The sequence below is a fragment of the Tiliqua scincoides genome, chromosome 5 (genome assembly GCF_035046505.1).
Source record: "Tiliqua scincoides isolate rTilSci1 chromosome 5, rTilSci1.hap2, whole genome shotgun sequence".
NCBI classification, from domain to species: Eukaryota; Metazoa; Chordata; class Lepidosauria; order Squamata; family Scincidae; genus Tiliqua; species Tiliqua scincoides.
In genome coordinates, this window is record NC_089825.1 from 69,484,172 (window position 1) to 69,510,484 (window position 26,313).

At 42.7% G+C, this 26,313-nt stretch overlaps 1 protein-coding gene across 1 annotated transcript in view; it reads left to right on the plus strand.

The window, feature by feature from the left end:
• The window catches only part of SLC9A3 (solute carrier family 9 member A3), a 56,196-nt gene extending 33,783 nt beyond the window's left edge, over positions 1-22,413 (plus strand). Inside the window, exons 3-16 of the mRNA XM_066629199.1 lie at positions 1,576-1,736; positions 3,843-3,921; positions 5,827-6,004; positions 6,731-6,951; positions 8,025-8,227; positions 8,874-8,963; positions 9,560-9,630; positions 11,110-11,239; positions 13,110-13,225; positions 14,531-14,660; positions 15,410-15,586; positions 18,164-18,221; positions 20,601-20,708; positions 22,166-22,413. Coding sequence (XP_066485296.1) covers positions 1,576-1,736; positions 3,843-3,921; positions 5,827-6,004; positions 6,731-6,951; positions 8,025-8,227; positions 8,874-8,963; positions 9,560-9,630; positions 11,110-11,239; positions 13,110-13,225; positions 14,531-14,660; positions 15,410-15,586; positions 18,164-18,221; positions 20,601-20,708; positions 22,166-22,413 — 1,970 coding nt within the window. The remainder of the gene's footprint in view (positions 1-1,575; positions 1,737-3,842; positions 3,922-5,826; positions 6,005-6,730; positions 6,952-8,024; positions 8,228-8,873; positions 8,964-9,559; positions 9,631-11,109; positions 11,240-13,109; positions 13,226-14,530; positions 14,661-15,409; positions 15,587-18,163; positions 18,222-20,600; positions 20,709-22,165) is intronic.
• Positions 22,414-26,313: the final 3,900 nt, after the last annotated feature.

Below are 26,313 nucleotides of genomic sequence, written 5' to 3' on the forward strand. Positions count from 1 at the left end.
TTCACCCCATTCAAGTCTTGACTCTTCTACCCTTGCTTTCCCTTCGTGAGAGTCTGTGGGGGAAAGCAAGAATGGTGTGCATGAGTGCAATTCAGGCGTGGTAGAAAGAACACTGAATTGGCTATATTCCCATAAATGTTAGTTCATTGGCTTCTTCAAGATTATCATAAGGAACATAATTGGTAACCTATGAAAAGATAAATTGTCCACTAGAGCAACTGTTTTTTAAAAGGAGTTTTTTCCTGTGTTTGTTGATAGATGCTACAATTGAGTAAGCATCTGTTTAAATTTTGCAATGACGGGAACAGCAATGAATTTGCTCCTGCGTTTAACGGGGTGGATGGAAGGTGTCTGGAGCTTTATGGTTTTGTTCCATTTCCTACCTTACTAGGGTTGCTCAATGCTGCCTGAAAGAGTAAAAGTAATGTGGCCAGGAGAGGTTTGACAAATGTGTAGTCCATAAAACACTGAAGGTTCTTTGTGACCTGCAGTGGATGAAGGCTCAGGTAGCATTGCCAGATACAAAGTGGGACAGCGTGCCTATACTTCAACGATTGTATAGAAGAGGGAATTTGGGCAGGTGCAGCTTTTTAAACCCATGTTGAGTTGCACCTGCCAAAATTCCTTCTATACAATGGTTAAAGTATAGGCACTCTGTCCCTGTTTGTATCTAGTGACCCTAGTTCAGGGGGATTCTTGAAAAGGCTAAGTTGCCATGTGGAGCTTAGTATTGTACAGTGTATTGATTACCAAACAAGGTACAACAATCTCCCTCATGATGCCATCATCCCAATTCTAAGACTGATTTCTTTGCTGTATTTGTCTCCTGCTTCTCAACAATCGTGGTTTCTGAGATGGTGTAAAGCAAAAACTAAAACAATATCATCACAATTGAAAATACAACAGCCACAACATTTAAAATAAGCGGTGTTGAAGTAAAAACAACAGCAGAAAGTCCACTTTTTAAAAAGCAGCAAGATTTTCAGCATCATTAGCAAACTGAGCTATCCTTTGTGTCTGTATCGGAAAGAAGACTAATTTTCTGGGCCTCTGTAAGGCCTAATTGTTCAAAATGCAGAAATAAATCTTTGTCTTGACTCTTTCTCTAGGAGACAGTAAAATAAATAATGCACTACTTTTTTTACCTCAAATACAAAGGCATTTGTATTTAAGATTAAGGCTTGATTAAGATTAAGGGACTTGATGGAATTTCCCCATGTTTCCAAATTAAGAATTTTGAAGGTTTAGTTTTGGAACGTTATCTGGTGAGACATTTTCTAAGGGTTGGGTGAGTTCTTATGAATAACTTTGACATCAAAGTTATAATGATAGAACCATTGCAGGTCTAACCATGCAGCTTACTTGAAGCTTCTTCTTTGGACCATCTTTTGGCCTAGTAATGTAAAACAGTTGCTAATAGTGTGCTCCTTTGAACTTTCCTTGCTGGCTTCATGGAACTCCTCATTTGCACTTGAGAACATTGGGGCCAAAGTGGCCTATTGCAAAAGAGCCCTATTATTTATATATATCAAGGAAAGACAAGAGTTCCTAATATTGTTTGCTTTATTCTTCTAGGCCCACTTCAAAGTGGGTGGCTGGATTTCCTCTTGTTTGGCAGTCTGATAGCTGCTGTGGATCCTGTTGCTGTGCTGGCTGTATTTGAAGAAGTCCATGTCAATGATGTCCTCTTCATCATTGTTTTTGGAGAATCTTTGCTTAATGATGCTGTGACTGTGGTAAGATCTTGTTTTGACATCAAACTAAATATAATTTATGAAAACTTGATTCTGAATTAATGACTAGTGGAACTCTGATAAATCATGAATGCACTGAATAGTCCAGATTGCAGATTAATACTGTACTGTACTGTTGCTGGTGGAAGAGGTAACAGTTACTGGCAAAGTAACCATCTTATACATGCTTACCTGGAAGCAAGTTCCAATGAATTCTTAATATATTATTATATTATATTAATAATAATCAGTTGGACTTAGTTCTGGGTAGACAGGCATAAGATGGTGCTTTTAGACAACTATTAGGCAGGAAACAGAACCTTATTTGACAGGTATAACCTGAAACCCCACACACAGTTCAGTGGGACTTACTCTCACACATAGGATTGCAGCCATGCAGCCAGATACTGTCTATGTCAGGATAGCCAACCTTTCAACTTTAGAACTCCTGGACCTTGAACAATGGTGTAGAAGATAGAATTTCAGCAGGTACAGCTTGTCATCTGTGAGAGGTTGGCCACCCCTGTTCTGTGTTCCCATGGGAGTTAATGCAACTTTTTGTTCCCTTGTAATTGTGTTTAGGATTGCACCCTTAATGTAGCAGCTAAGGGCAAATTTATACTACAGACATATACTGGATTTGGTTTAGTTTTTCATGGCTTCTCCCAAAGAGTCGGGCAGCCCAGTCCTGAGCTACCCAGTACACGGGGCTGCAGTGGTGCCAGAAATGGCTGCTGCTGCATCCAGCCGCCCCAGGCAGCCGCCGCCGCTTCTTCAGGTGAATCCCCTTCCCCCGGGTAAAATGAGTAGCCCCGCAAAAGGGGCTACTCGATTCTATGACAACCCAAGGTTTGGCATAGAATTTAGAGCCTCCGTGTTGGACAGATGGCCCGACACGGAGGCTCGGTATCTAGTGGAGCAAAGTTCCACCAGTCTCGCCTCCCTCCCATCCCACTCCCTCCCCCCAGCACGCCTCTTCCACTCCCTTTCCCTGCCCTCCCTCCACCTCCCCCCACCCTGGAACGCCTACTCCTCACCTCCCCCCCCCACCGCCATCTACCTCTCCGCTGCCCGGTGGTCCATGCGACCGCTGAGCAGCAGAGCTCCGGTGCTCCACCGGAGCTAACCCAGTGCCAGCCAGTACTGGGCTAGCACTGGCGCTCCACCTGTGCTAGGGCCCGCGAACACGCCTTATGGAATGTTTGCAACAGTGTGCACCAGCGGTAAGCCGGCACGCACTCTTCAGAATGGGCCCTTAGGAACCAACGTTAGGTGAGGCAGAATTCTCTCTAAGAGATTCCTAGTCCCCCTCCCAGAGTCAACTGGAGAGAGGAATATCAAGAAGTCTCTAGTTCAAATCTCACCTCAGCTAGATAATCACTAGGGGGCTTTCAGCAAGCCATTGTTGTTTCAGCCTGAGCCCATCTCCCAAACTACAATGTAGAGATAATCCTGGCCTATCTTACAGTGCTGATAACATTTGCAGTGTGCTGTTGGAATGTAAAGTCTATCACCTGATTGAACTGGACATTTCCTTAGGCCTGTTTCATTGCTATTTTACTGTATTCCACATAGAGTTAAATACCATCTTAGAAGTTAGCATAAGCACATGGAAAACAGATTTGACTTTAAAAAAAAAAATTACAGTACAGTTGCATCTTATGCAGGGGAAAGGGTCTAAAGTCAGCGCATAAGGTGAAAATCTCATATAGTCAAAATTACTCTTAAAAACCCCTTAAATCATTGTGTTTAGGGGCTGTGTTGTACAAAAAATGCTCTTTAACTTTTAAAACTAGAATCACACTATGTAGGCACTCAGGAACTGAGACCAACTGAGGGAACTTCAGATACACATCTCCCATCTCATTCTCACGCCAGGGCATACACTCACTGAGTGAAGTTGCCCATGGTATTTCAACTGTTTGCCAAGTGCATATAGCTGAATCTTCATAAATTGATGTGACTTCACTGTAATTTGCAAATACTAAAGAGCAGCAGATAAAACACTGTGATTGGAATAATATTGTATAATGTACTTGCATCTTGTATGGTTTCAGAAAGTGCTATCTCCCATTTATTCAGGAAATCACCAATTCATTTTCCCCTTAGGTGCTATACAACGTTTTTGAATCCTTTGTTTCAATAGGAGCTGGAAATGTGACTGGTTTAGACTGTGTCAAAGGTGTAGGTGAGTAGTATTTTAAAGCTTTTTACATCATTGTCAACAGTCTATGGCAGGGCTTTTCAAACTGTGGCGTCATGACGCCCCAGCCTGTGTGCCCTGGCCTCTGCCCCCTTAAGGGGAGGGGGCAACCTGGAGGCAGGAAGGATGCAGTGGCATGATCCCCAGGATCGCACTGCCTAGGGGGGCTGCAGGGGCTTGGGTGCACTTACCCAAGCCTCCTGCAGCCTCCCCAGGCTGCGGAGAGCCCCACGAGACCTGCAGCAGGGCTCCCCGCAGCAGTGAAAGTAAATGCGGAGCGATTGTGCTCCACTAAGGCGGGGCGCGATCGCTCCACATTTACTTTCACTGCTGCGGGGAGCCCTGCTGCAGGTCGCGCCGGGCTCCCTGCAGCCTGGGGAGGCTGCAGGAGGCTTGGGTAAGTGCACCCAAGCCCCTGCAGCCCGCATGGGAGGCGTGATCCTGGAGATTGCACTGCTGCCTTTCCCCCGCCTCCACTGCCTCCCCCCCCCCCCGCCCATGCAAGTACTTAGTGGCTCTCAAACTCTCCCAGAGTAGCAGTAGCTTTGTTCTGTCTGGGAACACTTAAAGGTGTAGGCACAATCTCCACTTGAGGATTTGGCCAACAACACTAAATATACTAAGTCACTTTATATGCTTCTGTTGATACATAGATGCATCATACTTGGTAGGGAGACATATTCTCATTATCCCTGGAGTTACTTAGAACAGTGGTTCCCAAACAGTGGGTCGATTTTTAGTAGGGTGCAAAACCGATAACCTGATAGCTGGCAAGGAAAATGTACTGAGCCCTATGGAAACCAAAAAGAGCAGTATGTGTGTGGTTACTCATGAGTAGGCAACTGTGCATTTCAAAAGCAGGCCAAACTCAGTGCCACCAGAGTGGTCCCAATCCGATGGGTGTGGAGGTCAATAAACTCTCCAGAAGGCGGTTCCCCCAATAGTAAAAAGGATAAAAACAGAGGCTTGACCAGCCACTTGGTAGGGATACTTTTTTTAAAATCTCGTAAAGCTAAGTGGGTCCTTCTAGACCAGTGATTTTCATCCTTTTTCATCTCATGGCACACTGTCAAGGCACTAAAATGGTCAAGGCACACCATCAGTTTTTTAACAACTGACAAGGCACACCTTGCTGTCTATGGGGGCTCACATCCCCCATTGGCCCTACTAATAAATGGCCCTCTCCCAAATTCTGGTGGCACACCTGGGGACTATTCGTGGCACACCAGTGTGCCACTGCACAGTGGTTGAAAATGGCTGTTCTAGACTGTGATCTTAAAAAATGCTCAAAAGTTTGAGACCCACTGACCTAGAGACTACAGGTATGACGGATGCCACAGGATGTCAGGAATACGCCACATAGCAGTCACAAAAATATAACACAAATCTTGGAGGAGTAAGGGTTCAAGAATGTAACGTTGGAACTGATGAGCTAGGCCAGGGGTCTCCAAACTTTTCAGTATGAGGGCCATATTTTATATTTACACATTTTCATGGGCCGAAAAAATTATGAATGAATGAAATTTAAATGAATGAATAAGTTTTATTTTGACTTTTTTTTGTGTTCAGCATGATATGATTCAGAACAAAAGAGAAACAGGACAATTACAAAGAAACTCTTAAACTGAGAAATCATATATAATGAGTAAAAATGTCAAATATTAACAAATGCTCTGACAAAAAAAAAATGTTGCTGTGAGCCAAATGAAATCTTGTGGTGGGCTGGATGTGGCTGTAGTTTGGAGACGCCTGAGCTAGGCCAAACTTCTGGACACCTGCATTTCTCTAACTCTGCCAGCCATCAGATAGGGTCAAGAAGTCACCCTACAGTACCTTGCTTTCAGAAATTCAGTGGGATTTATACGTGTGTGTTTTTTTTTGTTGTTGCAGTGTCTTTCTTTGTGGTGAGCATAGGAGGTACTTTAGTTGGAGTCATCTTTGCATTCCTGCTGTCATTTGTCACTCGTTTCACAAAGCATGTCAGAATAATTGAACCTGGATTTGTGTTTGTCATCTCCTATCTGTCTTACCTGACAGCTGAGATGCTCTCACTTTCTGCTATTCTTGCGTAAGTTTCTGTTAATTATTTCTTCATTCTTTCTAATGTTGCCAGAGAAGAGTGAAAAATGAATGTAATTTTTAGCTGGATTAAAAAGTGAACCAACTGATTTTAAAAAGACCAACAGCCCAATCCTATCTAACTTTCCAGCCCTGATGCAACTGCAATGCAACCCCAATGTAAGGGAACAAATGTTCCCTTAACTTGAGGAGTCCTTTGTGACTGCCTCTTCCCCCACTGCAGGATGCAGTGCACACTAAATTGGCATGGCTGCATCACCACTGGAAGGCTGGATAAGATTGTGCCCAAAGATTCATTCATGGAATCTTGGGGAGAATGTCCCAAATTCATTAGGCTTGCTAAAAGCAGAAGACCATTCCAAGGGCTGGAATACTGTGTTGCTGTTATGTTATGTAATATCCTTTTAAGCGCTCCAGCCACATTAGGAGATTGGCTGTAAATATAAGAACTATAGCATAAAGAGAAACTGCAGAGTGAAAAATCATCTTCATGGGAAGGTGGCACAAGCATCTATATGTTGCTCTGTGTCCATTGTCTAGTTTGGCCTATCTCATACATATAAATGTAAATGTTTATATGTAGAGTGGGGGAAGGGGGGGAGAGAGAGAGAGAGAGAAATGTTAAATTTATTTCAACATATAAGCATTTAGCAGACTGTGGAGAATGGTTATTATGAGAATATAGTAATAAGGTGTTTGTTCTGTTTTTTTCCAGTATAACTTTCTGTGGCATCTGCTGTCAGAAATATGTCAAAGCAAATATTTCAGAACAGTCTGCCACCACGGTGAGATACACCATGAAGATGTTAGCTAGTGGTGCAGAGACGATTATTTTCATGTTCCTGGGGATCTCAGCGGTTGATCCTAGAATCTGGACTTGGAACACAGCTTTCATACTCTTGACATTGGTTTTCATCTCTGTCTACAGAGCCATTGGTAAGAAAACTGATTCTTACCCCTGCTAAGATTACTAGTGAATTCAGATTTCTGGACTCCTGAGTGTTATCTTACCAGCTAAGTAGAAAATAAGCCAGAATCTTAGGCTTGATTTGCCAGGCATCTTGCCTTCACGACTGCTTAAATTACGTAAAAACTGGTTTCAGATAAGGGCTGCAAATTCAGTAAAGCCATTCAGTAAAGGGCTGTTTTTTATTCAATCCCATGCTTGAGAACTGCAACCCCACTCATTGAGAGGCTTGTCCCTATCCCAGCAAGTGTGCTGCTTGCATCACTCCCATCACGCTTAATCTGCCCTCCTTGCTGATTTTTGAGCACTGGGAGTGATGCTGCAAGGAAAGTAGAATAGGTGATATGTCTGGCCTAGGGCTTGGCTTGGTGAGGCTTTTAAACATCCATGAGCCCCAGGCATTGCCCCCTTGCCTGGTACCAGTTCTGTTTGTGCCTTCCACTTCAAGTGGTTATTCCAGTTTTCCAGCAGCTCCAGTAGCTCCAAAATTTATTTCATCTCTTATGTGAGCACTTTGAAGATCAGTTCGGCAGTGAGATCAGACAATCTGCAGTTAGGAAGTTTACGTGTATATTAATGTGATAATATTTAGTCAGCATAAGAATAATGTCAAAGCAGCTGATTCCTATGATAGTATTTAATTTTTAGCATGCTGACAGAGCGAGCATAGTTGCAGTTAATGCCAGAAAGATTGACAATGGAAAGCAATTAAAATCTTTTATAGCAATGTTTATTATTTTAAGGTAAGTGACCCAGACTAGCAAAGAAGTTCTGTGCGTACCGCACATTGCAGTGTTCATCCAGCCCCTGTTGAACTGAATGGATATGTCTCATCTGTATGTAGAACTCAATCATGACAATAATCTTTCTGGCTTCTGCATTAACTGTGTCTCTGTGATCAAGAAAGCAGCCTTTGCCTAGGAAAGAAGCCTTGTATTATAGCAATAGCTTTGCTCTGTGATGCTTCAGCGGTCATACCTTTCCTAATTCCGAAAGGAATGTGGTTGTGCAGCCTTTAGTTACCATAATATTGTTTTAACAGGTGTAATTCTACAGACGTGGGTTCTAAACCACTATCGTATGGTCCAGCTGGGAATAATAGACCAAGTGGTGATGTCATATGGTGGACTCCGTGGTGCTGTTGCCTTTGCTTTAGTGGTACTTTTGGATGGAAACCAAGTCAAAGACAAAAATCTGTTTGTCAGCACAACTATCATTGTTGTGTTTTTTACTGTTATATTCCAGGTAATTTCTTTCTTTCTTTCTTTCTTTCTTTCTTTCTTTCTTTCTTTCTTTCTTTCTTTCTTTCTTTCTTTCTTTCTTTCTTTCTTTCTTTCTTTCTTTCTTTCTTTCTTTCTTTCAAGAATGGGAGCTGAAGAACTTGTTCAGTCTGACTCAGATGAATGCTACATTCGTATGTATGCTTTCTTTCTACCTGGGAAGAGGAAGGGCAGGGCAGGTGGGCAGGGTACTGAGTGCATAGAAACTTTGAGACTCCTTCCCACTTGCGCCATGTTTAGGAAGTAAAGTCTCAGCAGGTCCAAAAAAGTATCAAAAGCATATCTTAACTGCAGTTTCTATATTATGTCAGTGAGTTGCAGACATAAAAATCTTCATAATTTTAGAAACAATCCTATTGTTCTATCCTAGAAACGATCCTATTTTACGTATATTTTCACCTTGCATCACTTGGGACAATAAACAATTTGCTCTGTGCTGAAACTGGAAGCTTCCATGTTAGAATTCAGCGTATTTATAAACGTCAATATTTCATGAGAGAGCCATGCAACTAAGGCAAATGTTTACATATGCTCCAGCATGTCAGTATTTGTAAGGATTGGTAGTTTCCCATTTTTTTAAGTGAAGAAAACATGTCCATTTTCTTCCACAGGGTTTGACAATTAAGCCTTTGGTGCAGTGGTTGAAAGTGAAAAGACGTGAGGACCGAGAGCCCACACTGAATGAGAAACTCCATGGAAGGGTAAGTAGGGTCACATTTGGAACCAACAGCGACCCATTAAGGAAAATTGTGTTTCTTATAGTACAATACAATGAAAAAAGATCTTGTATTTTTTCATTCAAAACCAGCTTATTTCTAATAACACTTTATGAATATTACCACTTGGAAAAATGTCCTCATCTCTTCTTGTGGGCTTTCCCAGAGTCATCTGGTTGGCCACTGTAAGAAACAGGATGATGGGCTAGATGGGTCTGATCCAGCAGTGCTCTTCTTATGTTCTTGAGAATAACTTGACATGCTGCATGCAGTGTGCTTGGTGTAGCACAGTGAAGACATACTCCACAGGGAGCAGTGGTTCAGGGGAAGGAAGGGCTGTGCTATGTAGGTCCTCCCAATATGTTTCTCCTTGTGTAGATGGAGTAGGTTCACAACCCCAAGTTGTCAGGAGAGTACCTGATCAGTTATGCTGCTGAAACCAAGAATAATGCCCACAGTGCTGATTGTTTTATCAGCAGTGTGTTCCCCATCCAAATTGGGTCCCTACTATATTTTAAGCTGTTTTATGGCGCTGTTGCTGATGATCAGATAAAGGTTCATTTTATGCTCTGTTTTCACAGGCCTTTGACCACATTCTTTCAGCTATTGAAGATATATCTGGTCAAATAGGACACAACTACCTGCGAGACAAGTAAGTGGAGTTGGGCATACTTATCTCATTGGAATGGAACAATTTTAAATGAAGGGAAAGAACGACTCTAGTAGCAAGATATAATCGTTTGATTTACAGCCGTCTAATAACCAACCCGTAATTCATGGTTAATGTCATAGACAACAACCTGGGGAAAATCTTTGTCTCAAGCCCTGGAATTATTGACATTTTTCTCAGTCTTTTCAAACCAGAGTTACAGCTCTGCTGTATCAGTAGAAACAATTCAGAAGTCTGCATATTGCATTCTCTCATTATCAGCCACAAAGACTTCTTCTCTTATTTTGCATTTTACTCCACTTGGAAAAGTAAACTTGTGAGGCAATTAAAAGTTAAACTCCATTATCTTCTGCTAACACACTGTTCTTGGAAGATAAATTCAAAAGACTCCCTTGCTAGAATATCCATCTTGAAAATGTTGCATGCCTTCATTTTGTCGTGGCTGGCTCTTGATGAACCCAACACAGGAAGGGACTTGCCACCCAATTCAGGGGCCAGCTGCTCATGAATGCTACCAACATCTTTGCTGGGCTTTGTCCAGCAGCAGCAGATTCCCAAGCGTGGCATTCCCAAATCTTCCCAAGTGTGGCAAGTTGGAGCAGCATGAAGTTCACACAAGCCACAGTGCAGCAGCAGGGGCTGTGTTTTTTGAGCATATGTTAGGGAGCTAGGAATCTCTCATGCAAGAAAAGAACAAATAAAACTGCTCCATAAAGGTGTAGGATGAGCACAGCCAGTTCACAGGTATCATTGCAGTGATTCCTCTTATCATTTTTTCAGAGCAAGATTCTCCTCTGGTGATTTTGACCTAATTGTTGGCTTCATTTTCATTATGATAATATTTTCTGTTGGCCTGATTTGGGAAGGAACTCTCATATTTGTGAAAAAGGTCTTCTACCCCCTGTAGAAACCAAAATCCGTGAATACTGGTGTCTCCATTTAACAAGTGTCCAAACTGTGCTTCCTACCTTCACGTGGTGAAACTGTGCCATTTCCCAGCCTCTGTAGCTATTTTTAGGTCTGAAAGACCCACTTCCAGGTCACACGGAGGTTCCTTGCTCCTTCCAGTGTCACCTCAGAATGAATCACGATTCAGGAAAATGGCACAGTTTGACCGTACAAAGGTAGGAAATGTGATTTTGGTGCTTTTTTCTTGTTAAAAGCATTTAAATGTGGACACTGGTATCTGCTGGCATCCGCAGTGAATCAAATCTGCAGATGCTGGATCCATGGATACCAAAGTCCCACTGTATTTCCTGTCAAGGATGCTGTAGCAGTTGCCTGCACTGAGCAGGAACTGGACTAGATGTCCTCAAGGTTCAAATTCTAGCATTATGTGATTCTAGTATTTCTCTCATTGTGAGATATAGCAAAACAAGAGAGCTAGAAGTGCTCTGGAAGAGAGCTTTTCCAAACATGTCCATTTAATTCATGCTTTATATTGTTTATTTAAATTGTTAGGTGGTCCAATTTTGACAGAGAAATCCTCAGCAAAGCACTGATGAGAAGATCTGCTCAGAAATCCAGAGACCAGATTCTCAAAGTTTTCCGAGACCTCAACTTGAAGGATGCCATTAGCTATGTAGCTGAGGTGATTCTAAATATATGTTGTGATTCAAGATGCCACTGCCTTGCTTAGATTTGTCTCTTCAAGGTGCTGAATTAGTACTATGTTGGTAATACACATACAGCACAATCCAGCTAAAGTTACATTTTTCATCCAACTGATTTCAGTTGGAAATCAGAGTCAAATATTGTAACTCTGTTCTATTGTAATTACTTAACTTTGGCTGAATTATTCCCATGATCTTATGTGCCAGACAGTAGAGAGACTTCTCAAAGCAGTAAGTCCTCATGGCAGCATGGCACAAGCAGTATAACGTGGTAGTAGCTGCAGGGCAGCCCAGTCCTGCCCTCCCATGGCACACGGCTGCAGTGGCATCGAAAACGGCTGACGCTGCATCAGCGTGCCCATGGCAGCCACTGGTAGCACCTCAGGAGAAGGGGACTTTTGTCCCCTTCTCCCGGGTAAGGGAAATAGCTCTGCAATGGGTTGGCAGTGAGAGAAGAGCATTTGTGTAGGGCGCCAAGCCCCGCATGAACGCTCTGGATCTCGTGGAGCGGATGTGAGGTAAGCCTCACATACCTGCCTTACGGCATGTTTGCGACAGTGCGCACCGGCAGTAAGCTGGCCCGTCGAGCCCAGGATTGGTGCTCTAAGTTGGGAAGGATCAAGTTTAATATAAGTAGTTGTGAACAATGAGCTCTTTGAACAACTTATCTATGTAAGTAGTTGTGAATAACAAACTCCCACTAGAATTTAAAACTTTTTGTAACCTCTGGAGATCAACATATTACTATACATATCATGATGTGATTTTCTTAGGTTACATGTGCAAAATTTTTGGTTTCTGCAAAGAGGAATCTGGCATACCTGGATTTCAAAGCCCTTCACTTCAGAATCACTGAAACATACATTTTGAGAGTATACCTTGGGCCTGGTTAGCTAAAGACATCTTGGCACACTGCAGAGAAGTGTGGAAAGCAGGAGTGATTTTTCATACTTCTGGTATAACATATATCTAATGTCTGTCACTCAGCAGGGATGTACATGAGTTCCACACAAATCTAGAACTTGTACACCTCACAATACACAGTTACCATGGCAAAAATCCTTTACAATATAGTGCCAGTTGCCATCATTGTAACTTACTTTGAAGAGCTTACCTTAACCCCTTGAGGGATTTAGAAATGCCTGCCTATGTAAACCACCTTGAATAAAATCAGAGGAGTAATCCGATGACCAGAAAGGCGGTACATAAATACCTAGTTGTTGTTGTTGTTTCCAAAATCAGGCAATAATATCAGTGTGACTTTTATAAACAGTTTCAGGCAGCCCAATCCTAACCTGCTCTGAAACAGGCAGGCCACAGTGGCCGGCGCTGTATCCAGCACAAGTTAGGTGCAAGCTTGAGGAGATATTTTTCCCCTTGCCCTGTGTTGAGCTCAAGGCCTGGCCTGTCCTGACCCACCCTCTCCCTGCCCCAAAATGCCCCCTTCTCACCCCCAAAATTCCCTCCTGCCACCCTCTGCTACCCCCTGTGCCACCCAGTACAAACTCACCTTGTCAGCTGGTGCAGGGTCCGAATCTGGCCCGTGTGGGCCTCCGCACTGGCCCAGTCAACTCCCAAGTCAGCATGTTTGAGACACTTGGGAGCCAGTGCAGGGGTCCTGTACTGGCTCAACATGTCATCAAGATTGCACCCTAAAACATTTAATTTCTGCCATATACATTGTACTGTTTAGGAAATATGAAGACTTCAAAGAAAAATGAAGTTTGAAATTATGCTCCTTTTCTGTAGTTCAAGATACAATACTTGCCGTTCAAGTTATTTTTTTAAGGAGTCCTCTAACTGAAAACCTGACAGTAATGTGTACTTTTGTGTGTTTTTCTTGAACAGGGAGAACGAAGAGGTTCTCTGGCATTCATCCGTTCTCCAAGTATTGACAACACAGCCAATGTTGACTTCAGCATTATTAATCAAATGAATGGAGATGCTTCTGTCTCCCAGTTGCTGTAAGTAGATGAGGCACGCATAGAATGCTTTTGTTACATAGCTTTTCAACAACACAGTTCACAAAACAATTGCATAGCAAAAGACATGGAAGGATAGTCTCCTGTCACAGTGGGGCCCATAGTATAAAAAGGATGCACCAGAGACACCAGTAAACAACTACTGGAAAAGATGCTATGCTGTGTTGAATAGGGATTGTTGCTCTCCCTCTACTACTGTAAGAGGACCATCACTTTAAAAAGCACCCCTTAATCCACTTAGCAGGAACACTGACCAACCACAATGTTGTACTGCACATCTAATGCTAACTTACTCATTGAGATGGAAGTAAGTTCAAAGTGCTTGCTTGGGTTGGATTGTGCCTCTGTGATATACTCCTTCAGCTGTTCTTGGACTGTACAATTTCAAATTGCAGGCATGGGATTGCATGTTTCAACTCTGCACCATGTGAAAAACCACTTGCTCATGGAAGTTAGCATGTCAGGGAGGAGAGCCACTTTTTCTCCTGGTGTCCTAGTTTTCTATACATAGGGAACTTTCTGACATAAAGGAATTTTCAAACATTTCGGTGGTTTTATTCCTGTCCAGCTCTGATTCTAATAAGTAACTAGAAACAGATTTATGCATTTTGGATGATAGATCACATATAGTGTGTATTCACTTTGATTTTCTTTGAAAGTGCTCTGCCTGTGTGCAGATGCTAAGGGTAAAATAAGAAGCAGGTGTCTGCTTGTCACTCATTCGCTTCCTTTGATGGACTTGTACTGCCAGCTAATGCCATTTCTGATTGTGATCATGAGCTTTTATCACGTATTGTGTGTAGACTTAGAGCCCAATCTTGAGCTTGATGCGCTGGGCACCTGGCCTCTGCCGCTTGGCAGTCACACAGACCACTGAGCAATGGAGACGAAAGCAGGGGTGTGGGGGGAGGCAGTGAGGAGGCATTCTGGGGAAGTGGGAGGCGGGCAGAGGGCAGGGAGGAGGTGTGATGGGGGGAGGCGTGCCGGGGGGAGGGAGCGGGGAGGGAGGGAGGCGGGACCGGTGGAGTGACGCTCCACCAGATCCTGAGCCTTCGTGTCAGAAAGGCTCTTACCATTGTGGGGCTACTCTCTTTACCGGGGGGAAGGGGACAGAAGTCCCTTTCTCCCATGGGGGCAGCCGTTTTCAGTGCCGCCGCAGCTGCGCGCCCTTAGAGCTCAGGATTGGGCTCTCAGTTGTCTATGACCTTTAGGAGTCCCAAATTTGCCAGTTCTGTTACTTGGTGACCAGGAAACAAAGAAACCATGTATTTGTCTGTTTTGCTTTAGAAGAGAAACTGCCAGTTCTGTCTGTCTTGATATGCAAGCTTTAGAGCAGAGAAGAAAAAGCATCCGAGATGCAGAGGATATGTTCACCCACCATACTCTACAGCAGTATCTGTATAAGCCCAGGCAAGAGGTGAGAGCCTGTCCACCATAAGAATGCTCTAAAACCAGAGTCAAGGGACTCTTTAAGAATACAATCTTTGAAAGTTGAGGAGGAAATAGAGGCATTCAGACCAGTCAGCATGACTTGCTGTTGCTCACAATGGTAGTCCTACTAACATGGGAGCTGGGTGCCCTTCTGCCTGCAGGAGGTGTCTCCAGTTCATTGAAGGGCTGTCTGTTTCACACCTTGCACTAGAACACTGTGCACAAGAAAAATGACACTACATCCAAAGATGCTGATTTGCTTCTGAGCTTCCTCCTTAGCACCCTCTTGTGCAAGCACAAAACTGTGTACAGAACCTCCCCTAGTATACCTCTGTGTGAACATGCATGCTAGGACTGTATGCAAAATGCCCCTACCTGTGTAATTCTTCTGGATTTGCTTTTGATTCATTTTAGAATGCAGACACTTATAGACTGCACACTAAGGAACTTTCCTTCTTTTCTGGAATCTGTTTTGTGTGCTCCTCTCTTTTTTGTGAGGGGGAAAAAAGACATTAGTTTAATCAATAATCCCAACTTTTTCAAGCAGTGTTACCAAGAAACTTTTGATTCAGAAAAGGCTTTCAAAATCTTCATTGTTTTATGCCTCAATGCTACCTTAAATCCAGAGTACAATGGGAGAAGATAAGAAAATCATGGTTGTGAGAAGCAATGCTGGTTCCCTTTATTCTGGATATTAGCTTCAACTGTCTGTTCTTCTTGTTTATTTCATGACAGCACAAACATCTGTACAGTCGTCATGAATTAACTCCAAACGAAGATGATAAGCAAAACAAGGAGATTTTTGAAAGGACCATGAGGAAACGCCTAGATTCTTTCAAGAGCACCAAGCTGGGCCTAAGCCACGCCAAGAAGCCAAACAAAATCCACAAGAGAGATCGGGGCCAAAAAAGAGTAAGAGTGCCTGAGATTGCACTAGGCATCTGAATACACTAGATTTCATTCAGCTAGTCAAAGAGAGCAGGGAGTCAGCTACAGCATCTGTGTCTATGACTTAGGGTTGTCAGTCCATGTGCAGGTTGAACTTGGAGGCTCAGGGGGGAGGGGTAGAGCCTAAGCATGTGTTGTAGCTAAGGGTGGCATCAGGCAGCAGTTGGTGACATTGTAAACATCTCTCCTTCTACCTGTTCCCTTTTCTAGAGAACAGGTAGATGTTTACAATGTCATCAACTGTTCAGGATCCTTACTCTGGATCCTTATTGTTCAGGATCCTTACTCTGTTTACCACTCATTTAAAAATATTGTTTTAAAAATGAACACTCCCCATTTCCTTGGGCAATGAGAACTTCCAGGAGTATTGCTACTTGTGTTTTCTTTGGAGGAGAAAGCATTTGAGACTTGCAGTGTTTATGTAACATTTGCTTTATTTACAAATATATATGTAGAGCATAGGTGGTGGCAAGCATCATGTGCACTCCAGCAGTTCCATTACCCCACGTCAAGACTCTGCAGAGAGTTCCACGAAATGCTTCTAACTCACCATTCTTACTCTTTCCTTCAGTCTGTTTCTATCCCCAAATTGCAGACCCATTTTTTTCTGTCTCACACATATCCACCCCCCACACATAATTGCCCTCCCTTAAGCTGGAGAGATGGTCACCTTTCTCCAAACACTGCGGGCTCTCCCTAGGTTCCAAATTTTAGAAGGAGATCTCTGTATCTAGAAAACATTTCCTAACAAATTAACACCCATAAATTAACTGCGGAAAGAATCAGTAATATTCTTTTTCAAATTCTAGATGCAGATAGCACATTGCTTAGGCAAACCCATAGACCAACCCACAACAATGGGTAACTAACACTGCTTTGTTCAAGGCCGGTTTTAAGCCAATTGGACCAATTGCTCCCAATTAGGCCTTATGCCTAAGGGCTCTCTGTGTAATCTAGTCTTGTATGTAATTTTATGTTAAAATTTGCTTAGGTTCATTAACTTACATGCACTTTTTAAGCACAAATTTTGGTTGCTTTCCATCTTCCCACAGAGATATAAAATCTATAATTTTTTTTTTAATCTCTAAGATTCAATTGACCTTGGCTGTGAACCTGGGGCCCTGCCAAAAATGTTTCCAATTGGGCCCCGAAGCTCGTAAGGCCAGCCCTGGCTTTGTTAGTAACACTCTGCTCCAGAAAGTGAAAAAGAGATCTCCCATCTTAACTTCTGAGTTTTCTCCTTTTCTAAAGCTTTTAGAACTTTTAACCTGAAAAAGAGGTTAAAACCTTGACACTTCAGGTCAAATCAGGAGACTTGCCACCTCTAGTCTACCTATTATTTTGTGATAGGAAATTTAGGCCAGATCCTGCATTAATCTTGATTGTGCTGAAAATTACTCTGAGGTCACTTTCTCTCACACACACACACACACCCAGAAAGAGAGCGAGAAAGTAGAGGATCCCCATGGTGCAAGCCTACACTAGCCCAAACGCACTAAGGTGTGTGCGCAAATTAAGCAACCACATAAGCACAGCCAGTTGTGTGAATCTTTTCCAGCCACTTATCACCCACCTTCACTTCTTTCCATCCACTGACTTTCTTTGTTCCATTTTGCCCTGAAAAATCTTTGTGCGTTTTCATTTACATGGTTTTCCTCTTCCCAGACTTGTTTGTGTGGGCTTTTAGAACTTTAAAAGCTAAATATTCTGATTTTGTGCCCATATTCAAAGATGAAAAGGAGCAACCTTGCCGAAAGGAAAGAAAAAAAAAAAGATGCTCCAGTTGTAAAAGAGAAGGGGTGAGACAATGGCGTAGAAGAGCCACAGTGCTTCTGCATCAGTCATGCAAAAATGTTTGCAAGTCTGTAAAAAGAAACTTGATTTTGAAGAAAGAAACCAGAAAGTAATTCTCAATCAGTGGTGTTCAAGTTCCTTGCGGTCTGCCCATCCTTACTTATAGGCCACCTGATATATAAAAAATTACATAAGTAACCCTTGAGATCCTCTGGGGAAGTCAGATCTACCCGGCATTCAAAGAGAGCGGCATGCTGGCACGCCTTTGCAGAGCGCATCCAGGGTAAACTCCCCCTTTGGTACGCTACTGGGACTGGCTAGGCTGGACTGCTGAAGGTAGCCCTCTTGTCTAACAGTCAGGACAATAATGGAATATCTTATACATCTGTCATTGCCAAGTAACAACTGAGGAGGGAGGGGGCGACCTCTAGTGGTCTTCTACACAGCAATGAACTGATTATGTGCCTTTATCCTTTTCATTTTCACAGGTCAGCTGGTGACAGTACCCTATCTATTTTAGGGATCTTTATATAACAGGAAAAGGGTCAAGTAAGGCAATGCCTTTGAATGGGCTAAATGATTTGGTCCTGAACTATAAGCCTCACAACATTGTTCTTCTCTGTGATGTACATTCTATTTCATCACTGAAAATTTGGCCCTATTAGAAATATTCCACCTTATTCTACATTTATATGCTATATACACAAAAGATGCTTATGTATTATTTTATTTGTTTGTTTGTTTCAGAGAAATAGTAATGTCCTACCAAATGGAAATATATCTACAGAAGCCATAAAGGAGAAAGGTAAATGCACTATTAAAATATTAGCTAACTGTACCTTTTAAAGGTTTAAAAATGTACACAGATATTGACAGATATATTATCTGCGTATCATGTGTCTATTGCCCATAGTTAAGATATGTGACACTCAGATAAGGAATTGAGGAAATGATTTTATTTAATCATTTGCTTGTATGGCATACAATTCTGTAATCAGAACACACCTTGAAAAACTTAGGGCACAATGCTAACCGGCAGTTATGCAGGTATAGGTGACCCTGGAGGGTCGCAAACGTGCCGTAAAGCACATTCGCACCTCCTTAGGCAGGAGCTGCATTGGCGCATTCAGATGCACCGACGTGCAGATGGAGGCAGAAGCCTCCGCCGCTGCTCCCGCACCACCACTTGTGTCGGCGCAAGTGCGCCGACATAAGCAGCAAAGGTAGGCGTAGGGAGGGGGCTACTGGGTGGGGGAGGACAGGACCGGGACCCAGCGGTTATGCCAGATCCCAACCCCCGCCCCCGGGGCGAGCGGAGAGGCTTCAAGCCGCTCTGCTCTCCTTGGACTTGCGCCACCTCTGGAGGTGGCAAAGGTTCGAGGAGAGCCATAGGGGCATGCAGCCCTTACCCACAGGTAAGGAGAAGAGCTTTCCCTTGCCTGTGGCTGAGCCGCTGCTTGCTGCAATCCCACATTGGATGCAGTGCAAGCCTCCTGGCTCGCCTGCTCCAGCGCGGGTTAGGATTGCGCCCTTATTTACACAGGTGACATCGCAAGGCTAATTCAGGTAATAATTAGTCTGGTACTTTGTCAGACATTTCAGTTTGAATTTATATATCACAGTGAATGTCCAAAAGTTGTTGAATCTTGATACAAGTGAACATTGACAACTTCAGATGAATTTCTCAGCAGATGTCCCAAACTAGATAGTCGTGTGCTGCTTAATGACAGGGATGCAGACCAGCATCCCTGTAATCAAGCAGGGCTTGACACTGTGCGAAACCTCGGATGGCAAGGGGAAGCTCTACTCCCCTCGCCTCTGGAGGCTTTTCTGAGCCTTCCAGAGGCAGCTCGCATCCATGCACTGCCTCTGCGAGGCTCAGAATGCTGGAATTGTGCAAGAGACGCAACTTCCAGTTTCCTCAGGGAAACCAGAAATCACATCTCTCACATGATTGGGGCATTCTGAGCCTCTGGGAGGCTCAGAAAAACCTCCAGAGGCAAGGGGAGCTCTCTCCAGCTTCAGAGGCTTGGGGGATGTGACCTCCTGACCAGTGGTGGCTGTCACATATGTGACCTGACGCTGGCCAGAAGGTCATTAAGGGGCACACACCTTTATACATTTTCTCACTTTGTAGACACACATCAGATAATGCTGGCAAATAATATTTAGGTAACTGTTAACATTCACAGTCTCTGAACTTTTACAAAAGTTGTTTGGGATTGTGAACATTCACATATGAATGACAACATTCACAAAACTTCAGGAATTGCTTCGGTTGATCTCTAGTTATTTTCCTTAAAGGGCCATAGGTAAAGATGCTTTTGCTGTCCTAGAGATACTCTCTTATCTTGCCTGACCCTTCAATTTCTGTGCTCAGTCATTCACATGGAAGCTAATGGAGTTCAGAAATAGTATCTAGATCTCTATAATGCACTAATAAATAAAACACATGTCTTAATAATAAATAAAACACTTTGAAAATCTGCAGTCTGCAAAATTTCTGAAATAGTTAGGTTTCCCAGCAGGGCTTTTGTCAAAGTTAGACACTGCAAGACCCAAATACTTCCAATTTCACTATTTTGTATGCTATGTCAGTATTAGCACTTTTAAAATTTGCTTTCACTAAGATCTCAGAAAGCTAGTTTTGACTTCCTTGAAAGATACATCACTAATAATAATAATAATAATAATAATATACAGTATTTATATACCGCCTTTCTTGGTCTTTATTCAAGACTTTATTCAAGGCGGTTTACACAGGCAGGCTTATTAAATCCACGCAGGGATTTTTACAAATTGAAAGAAGGTTCTCTCTTTCAAGAACCACCACATTCAAGCTGTTACACTCCGATCTGGTTTAACATTCTGGCCTCCATCCTCCCACGCTCCGAGCAGATGGAACAGCTCAGCTGCAGCTTGCCAGCTGCTTCAAGGTTGCACGGTGCCGGTGGCCTCGAACTGGCGACCTTGTGGATGTTAATCTTCAGGCAAATGGAGGCTCTACCCTCTAGACCAGACCTCCTGCCCCAATCCAATACATTCTTTTCTGGGAGAAAGTCTCACTGAATTCAGTGAGGCTTGCTACTGAGTAGACATGCCTAGGATTGTGCTGCCAGGATTCCTCAGTTTATACCACATCACTGATGCATCTCAACTGCATATTAATTTTTTTTTTTTCTAGAAATGGAGTTTTCTGAACTAGAAGAGCATGATTATGACCATCTGCAGACAGGGCGAGCAGTGGACTTCCTAGCGAATGTCACTAAGCAGAACTTCACAGATACAAGCGGTAAGGCAATGTGTACATTCAGTATTATTCAAGTATTGTTCATTGGTATTATATTATTTTATATATCAGTTTTAGTCACAGTAATAAGTAGATAATCCTCAGCGCTGGTTCTGCAGATAAAATTCAAACAGGTTTAAAATCTTATTAATTTTCCACACTTGAAATCAAATTCAAATGAAGATTCGGTCGCATGGTTTAAGCCAGTGGTTCTCTAAACTGGTGGATCCAGGGGTACTGGAAAAGGGCCATTCCCCTTTAAGAGAAGTGTCCCAGAAGTGAGTGCCCTGACAACATTGCAGCACTTATCTATCGGGAACAAGGGGCTTTCGGAAAACTGGAAGTGGCTTGTGATCAGAGATAAGGGCTGTCTGCTTAAACTCTAATCTAATCTCTGATTTGTGATCAGATAAGGGCTGAAGCACAGAGGCCTGCAGAGGGGGCTGTGAACCCCCCAGGGCCCTGCAGAAGGCCAGCATTGCTCTCCAGATAAGTTTAAAAGCCCCTTGCTCCTGCTGGCAGTACAATTGCCGCAGCACGGTCGCTGCCCCCTTCCCTCCTCACCCCCACAAAGACTTACCTGGTTCCCAACTCCCCTGTGGGAACCACTGGTTTAAGCACTTACGAAGCAGGGGCTACAGAGATTAAAACTGGTTCTCAAAACTGCAAAATATAGTTTTCCAGTTTTCCAAGAGGGCCAGGATTTTATGACGAGTTAAATGCAAAAGTTGTGGCCCTGTCATCACAAAATACAATCTGACATGGAATTTTTTTCTGCATTTGTTTTCAGCTCTATTCTTGGGAGAGTAAGAAGTGCTACATGCTACAGGGAGGAAAAACATTACAGATCTGATTTTTAAAAAGACAGATAGCAGCAAAAAGATTTAGTTCAAATATTTATTATTATTATTTATTATTAACAGTATTTATATACCGCTGTTCAACTGAAAGTTCACAAAGCGGTTTACAGAGAAAAATCAAATAACTAAATGGCTCCCTGTCCCAAAAGGGCTCACAATCTAATCTAATCTAAATCTAATATTTAGGTGCTAGATTGTCACAAAGATCTATATCAATTTAATATATGGTCCACTCTTGATGCCTCTGACTGGTGCTCAGAATGAGATGTATCCCTAACAAGTTCAGGCACAGAAGATGTGCAGTTGTTCTATAGGAATAGCAGAGAAGATGAAGGAATCCTCCTCCCCCACAAAGTGAGGAAAATCTCAGTTTGATAACTGTTGATTAGTTTGGGCATGTCTACTTCTCAGAACTTGTAACCTGGAGATTCCCATTATAATTGAGATACAGATTTTTCTAAGTGTCTTCTATATGGAGATGAACCAGATTTTACAAAGAGCTAAGCATAAGTCTGTCTTTGTCTAGCCAGCATGGAGATTGTTGTCAGACAGTGACCTTGCAACCTAACAACTGAATTTGTTACTCATGACTTTTTATAGGAATTGATAATCCAGTATTTTCAGCTGATGTCGAGCAAAATTCCACCACGAGGTTTCCGCCTTGGCTATCCTGTGAAGAGATGGTGGTACCATCCCAAAGGGCCCGAGTGCAGTTACCCTATTCTCCAAACAACTTTCAGCGGCTTGCCCCCTTCCGACTCAGCAGTAGATCTGTAGATTCCTTTTTGCTAGTAGATCGCCCAGAAGAACAACCCAGAACATTCCTTCCAGAATCAACACACATGTAATATTCTGAACCTGCCTGTTGTCTCTATTTTTCAATCAGTCAGTCTCTGCAATCTTTAACCAACTTGCAAACAGCTCTTCTCTCATCCTTGGAGTTTTTCCCCCCTCTTCTTCCAGCCTCATAATCCTTTCTTTGTCTTCTTTTGAAAATCTCAGGCAGGAATCCAACACCTGAAAGACAAATTGCCAGTTGTTATATATTATGGGACAAACTTTAGTCAGCCATAAAGGATTAGAGCCCCCATCCCATTATAGAAGCATCAGCATTTGCACTTTTCGCCTAATTCCTTAATTCTAACAATTCTCTAGGAACAAAGATAGCCCAAATTTTTCCTCATATCCTTTCCCAGTTTGTCATCTCTTTAGCAATAACATCTCTAGCAATAACGTCATCATTTATATTCTGAATCCAACAGAAATGTTAGCTTCAGAGGTGTTAGCTTCAATGTGAGAGCTGTTTCTCCTAGTTGGCATCCTTCAGTCTCGGAAGACTATGGTGTCACGCTCTGAATGGTGGTTCTGGAACAGAGTGTCCTCTCCAGTGCGCGAAGCCTGGGTAAAGTAGGTATGGAGGATAGGCTGTTACCCATGCAGCAAATCCCCCCTCTCCATGTCGCTGAAATGGTCCAATGGAAAGGTAGAGGCCAATACGGTTGGTTCCAGCGGCGTCGCAGGAGTTGCCAGAACGTGACTGTGTTCAGCCATGAACTGCCTCAGGGACTCCGGCTCCAGATTTTGCCTCGAGGTTGACTCCTGAAGCCTTTTCCATACCTGGATGTAGCCACAAGGCAGTGGAGGTTTGGGATCAGAGTTTTCCTTCTCTCAGATGAGCTGCCTTCCCAGGCTAACAAGTCCCATCTACCCGGTGGCTGTTTAGTCGCCTCTTACGACAAGTACAGCCAAACTGAGGGCCTATTCTTACCCCCAGCCCCCAGGGGATAGATAAGATAAGATAAAACAGGGGAGCTGTTTCTATTTGTATAACAATTAGAAGAGTTCCCCAGTATCCATGTGGGTTCTGGTATCCATGGGGGAACCCCCCGCAGTTAGCTGAAATGGCAGATGTTCTTGATCGAAAGTTCCTTTCCTGTTAGGAAAGGATCAGGTCCCAGTCTGTCAGCACTAGAGTGAAGGGGATGACCAGAAAGTTCCCAACACTACGCAGTGAAGCAGAATCAACTGATGTTCTCTTTACACAAAGCTAAAATCTCTGTCCTTGCAAATTGTTCAGTTCCTGGCTTCTGGTCTGTTTCTTACTTCTTCTGAAACTGTCTTTCTCATGAGATTTCTTAGAGCTAATACATAACGGATTTGGGAACTGATTCATCTTAAGTTTGTTGAGATGTCTAGTTGTGGGCTGGCAGAGGGGCGAACTCAGGGTTCATAGAATGTGGGTCAGCGCAAGGCCCTCAAGATATATTTCTATTTTCTCAGAAGCCTAGTCTAGCTATGATTTATGATTAATTTTTATTTCACATACATTTGTATATGAAAATGTTAATAAAATAAAGCCAAGATTCCCTCCAGTTTGTGCAGGTGGGCACATTACCTATATGTGGATTCCCATAAGCTCATGTTGTCCCCCTATGGACACATAGGCAGCAGAGAATGTTGTAGTGAATAGGAAGATATGAAAGTGATGCACACAAACCTCCTGTTCCCCCTACAGCCTGTTGCACTGGCACAGGCAGAAGAGAGAGAGAAAAAAGGCTTTATTGTGTCTGTAGGTACTGTTAGGATATGGGGTTGTGCCCTCAGTGGACTGAATTATGCCTGAAAGGTAGGTAGAGGTATAATTGCCTTTTAGTAATCTACAAGTAAGATAAGTGAAATGGCCACTTGGTGGCACAACATTACAAGAAATGAACCATCCTCCTGAAATTTGCTCCTGGTTTTCTGTTCTTAAAAATCTAGCAAGCTGATTCTGCATGTCTTAAATGCAGCATTGCAATGCAGCACCCTACAGTAATTAGGGAAAATGAGGACATTGCTTTTTAAAGTGACTCCAACTGTGGTTGGTTTTGTATTTAGTCATAACTGAATTCTGATTTTCTGATTCTGATTCTGAACTCTGATTCTGAACACTTTCATTGCAACAGGTGACCCAGCCTTTGGTGCTATGCTGTCAGGATATTCTCCTGAAGAAATCATGCCTCCTTGGGAATATGAGCAAACAAAACCAGATGCTTCTTTGTCAGAAGAACACCTCAACTTGTTTCCCAGAGGTCTTCCAGAGCCTTGGCAACAAGACTACATACCCTTTGAAGGCAGGGACAATGCAACATTCTCTGAGTACTTGATTCCTTCACACCAGAAGCTATCTGACCTCCACTGGCAAGCAGCCTCAAATATAAGTGATCAAGGATATTTAAATACAAGTTACTGTGCTGACACTAATTATGAGCCAGTGAATTCACAGCTGAGCCATCCAAGCCTTGAGCCTGGAGGACTGGAGCAATTTAGTTTTTGGAATCCCCAAGAGAAGCAGTTGCTGCTGAACTCACAAGCTCACCACAGATCCGCAGCGGCAAGGCGTGTACAGAGTCGCCGCTCATTTCACAGGCCAAAACCTGTGCAACATCCCAGACTAAAAAAGCTAGCTTCTCTCCCAGCGTCATTTCATATCCCTCCACATCCTTGGGAACAGGAAGAAACTCAGCTGTGAGTCTTAACTGAATTAGATGAACAAATGAGAGTGAATTGTATAGGCTTTGTATTAAAAACAAAAAGAAAGAGACACACCACTAAAATGCTGCAACTTTTGTGAAACACTTTCTTCGAAATACCAAATCCTGCATTCAGCTGCTGAGTACCAGCTATTCCTAATTCATACTGATGGGATCCAAGTGGAAGGAGCAAGAAAATACAGTGTGCTTCCTTTGTTTAAAACAGTAATGCTAAAGGTTTCAGATAGAAACATGTTTTAAAATAGCAAGTGAAGCAGTTTTTAATTTTTTTTTATTGCCAGGGCCAAGTGCATCTTTCTCCAAATCTAGATCCAGAAGGATCTTCTCTAATTCAGAGTCTGTCAGGATCACTGGCCTGAGCTGGAAGCTGAAGACCAGCAAGCAGAATTCATTGTTCTCTTGACGTGGGAAAAGCAAGAGACCTGCTTCTTAAGTGTTTACAACAGACCTGGCAAACATACTTTATACTGCCTGCAAATAATAGAGGATGATGCTGTACACTCCTCTTCTATATAGGAAATGACTCTGTGCCAGCACAAGCACATTCACACAATCCACAGTCACTTGCTAGGCTACATCCCAGCTTCAGTCCCGGAGGTTCCTGATTCAATTCCTGCTATCCCTAACATTTTTTATGCCATATTTCCATTACAAACAAGAAACAAAAATGAAGAAATCTATTATCAGTCAACTATTGTGCCTTTTTGTATTAACTGTGAGAGCTAAAGAAGATATATTTTCCTAATGTTGAAGTGTTATTTGTGAATGGCTAATTTTAACTATGGGGTTTAAATTCTCTGCTTTCTACAATCAATATTGCTGGGAATTATAGAATGCTTTAAAACAACGATTTTCAGATTCAGGAACCTCTTATTGACATAAAATAAAACATAAAAACATACCCAAAACAGCCCCCATAAATCAACCCAATGCATCGCCCTTACTCTCTTATACTGCGCCTCCTCAAAATTAAATAAAAGAAATTTTGCCACCTGGTGTGTACATTTAAAACAATGTATAGAATTTTAGTGCACGTGGGCCCAAGCAATCTCATTATCTGTTCTTGATCCATTTTATATCTTATCGTCTGAAATTTACCCAGTAACACGAGTGGCGTTACCAAGTGAGTTAAGAGTCTTATCAAAATTATATATTTTTGACCCAATTATTTAATCAAGTACTGTCATCTGTTATATTTAAGCAACTCATTTAAGT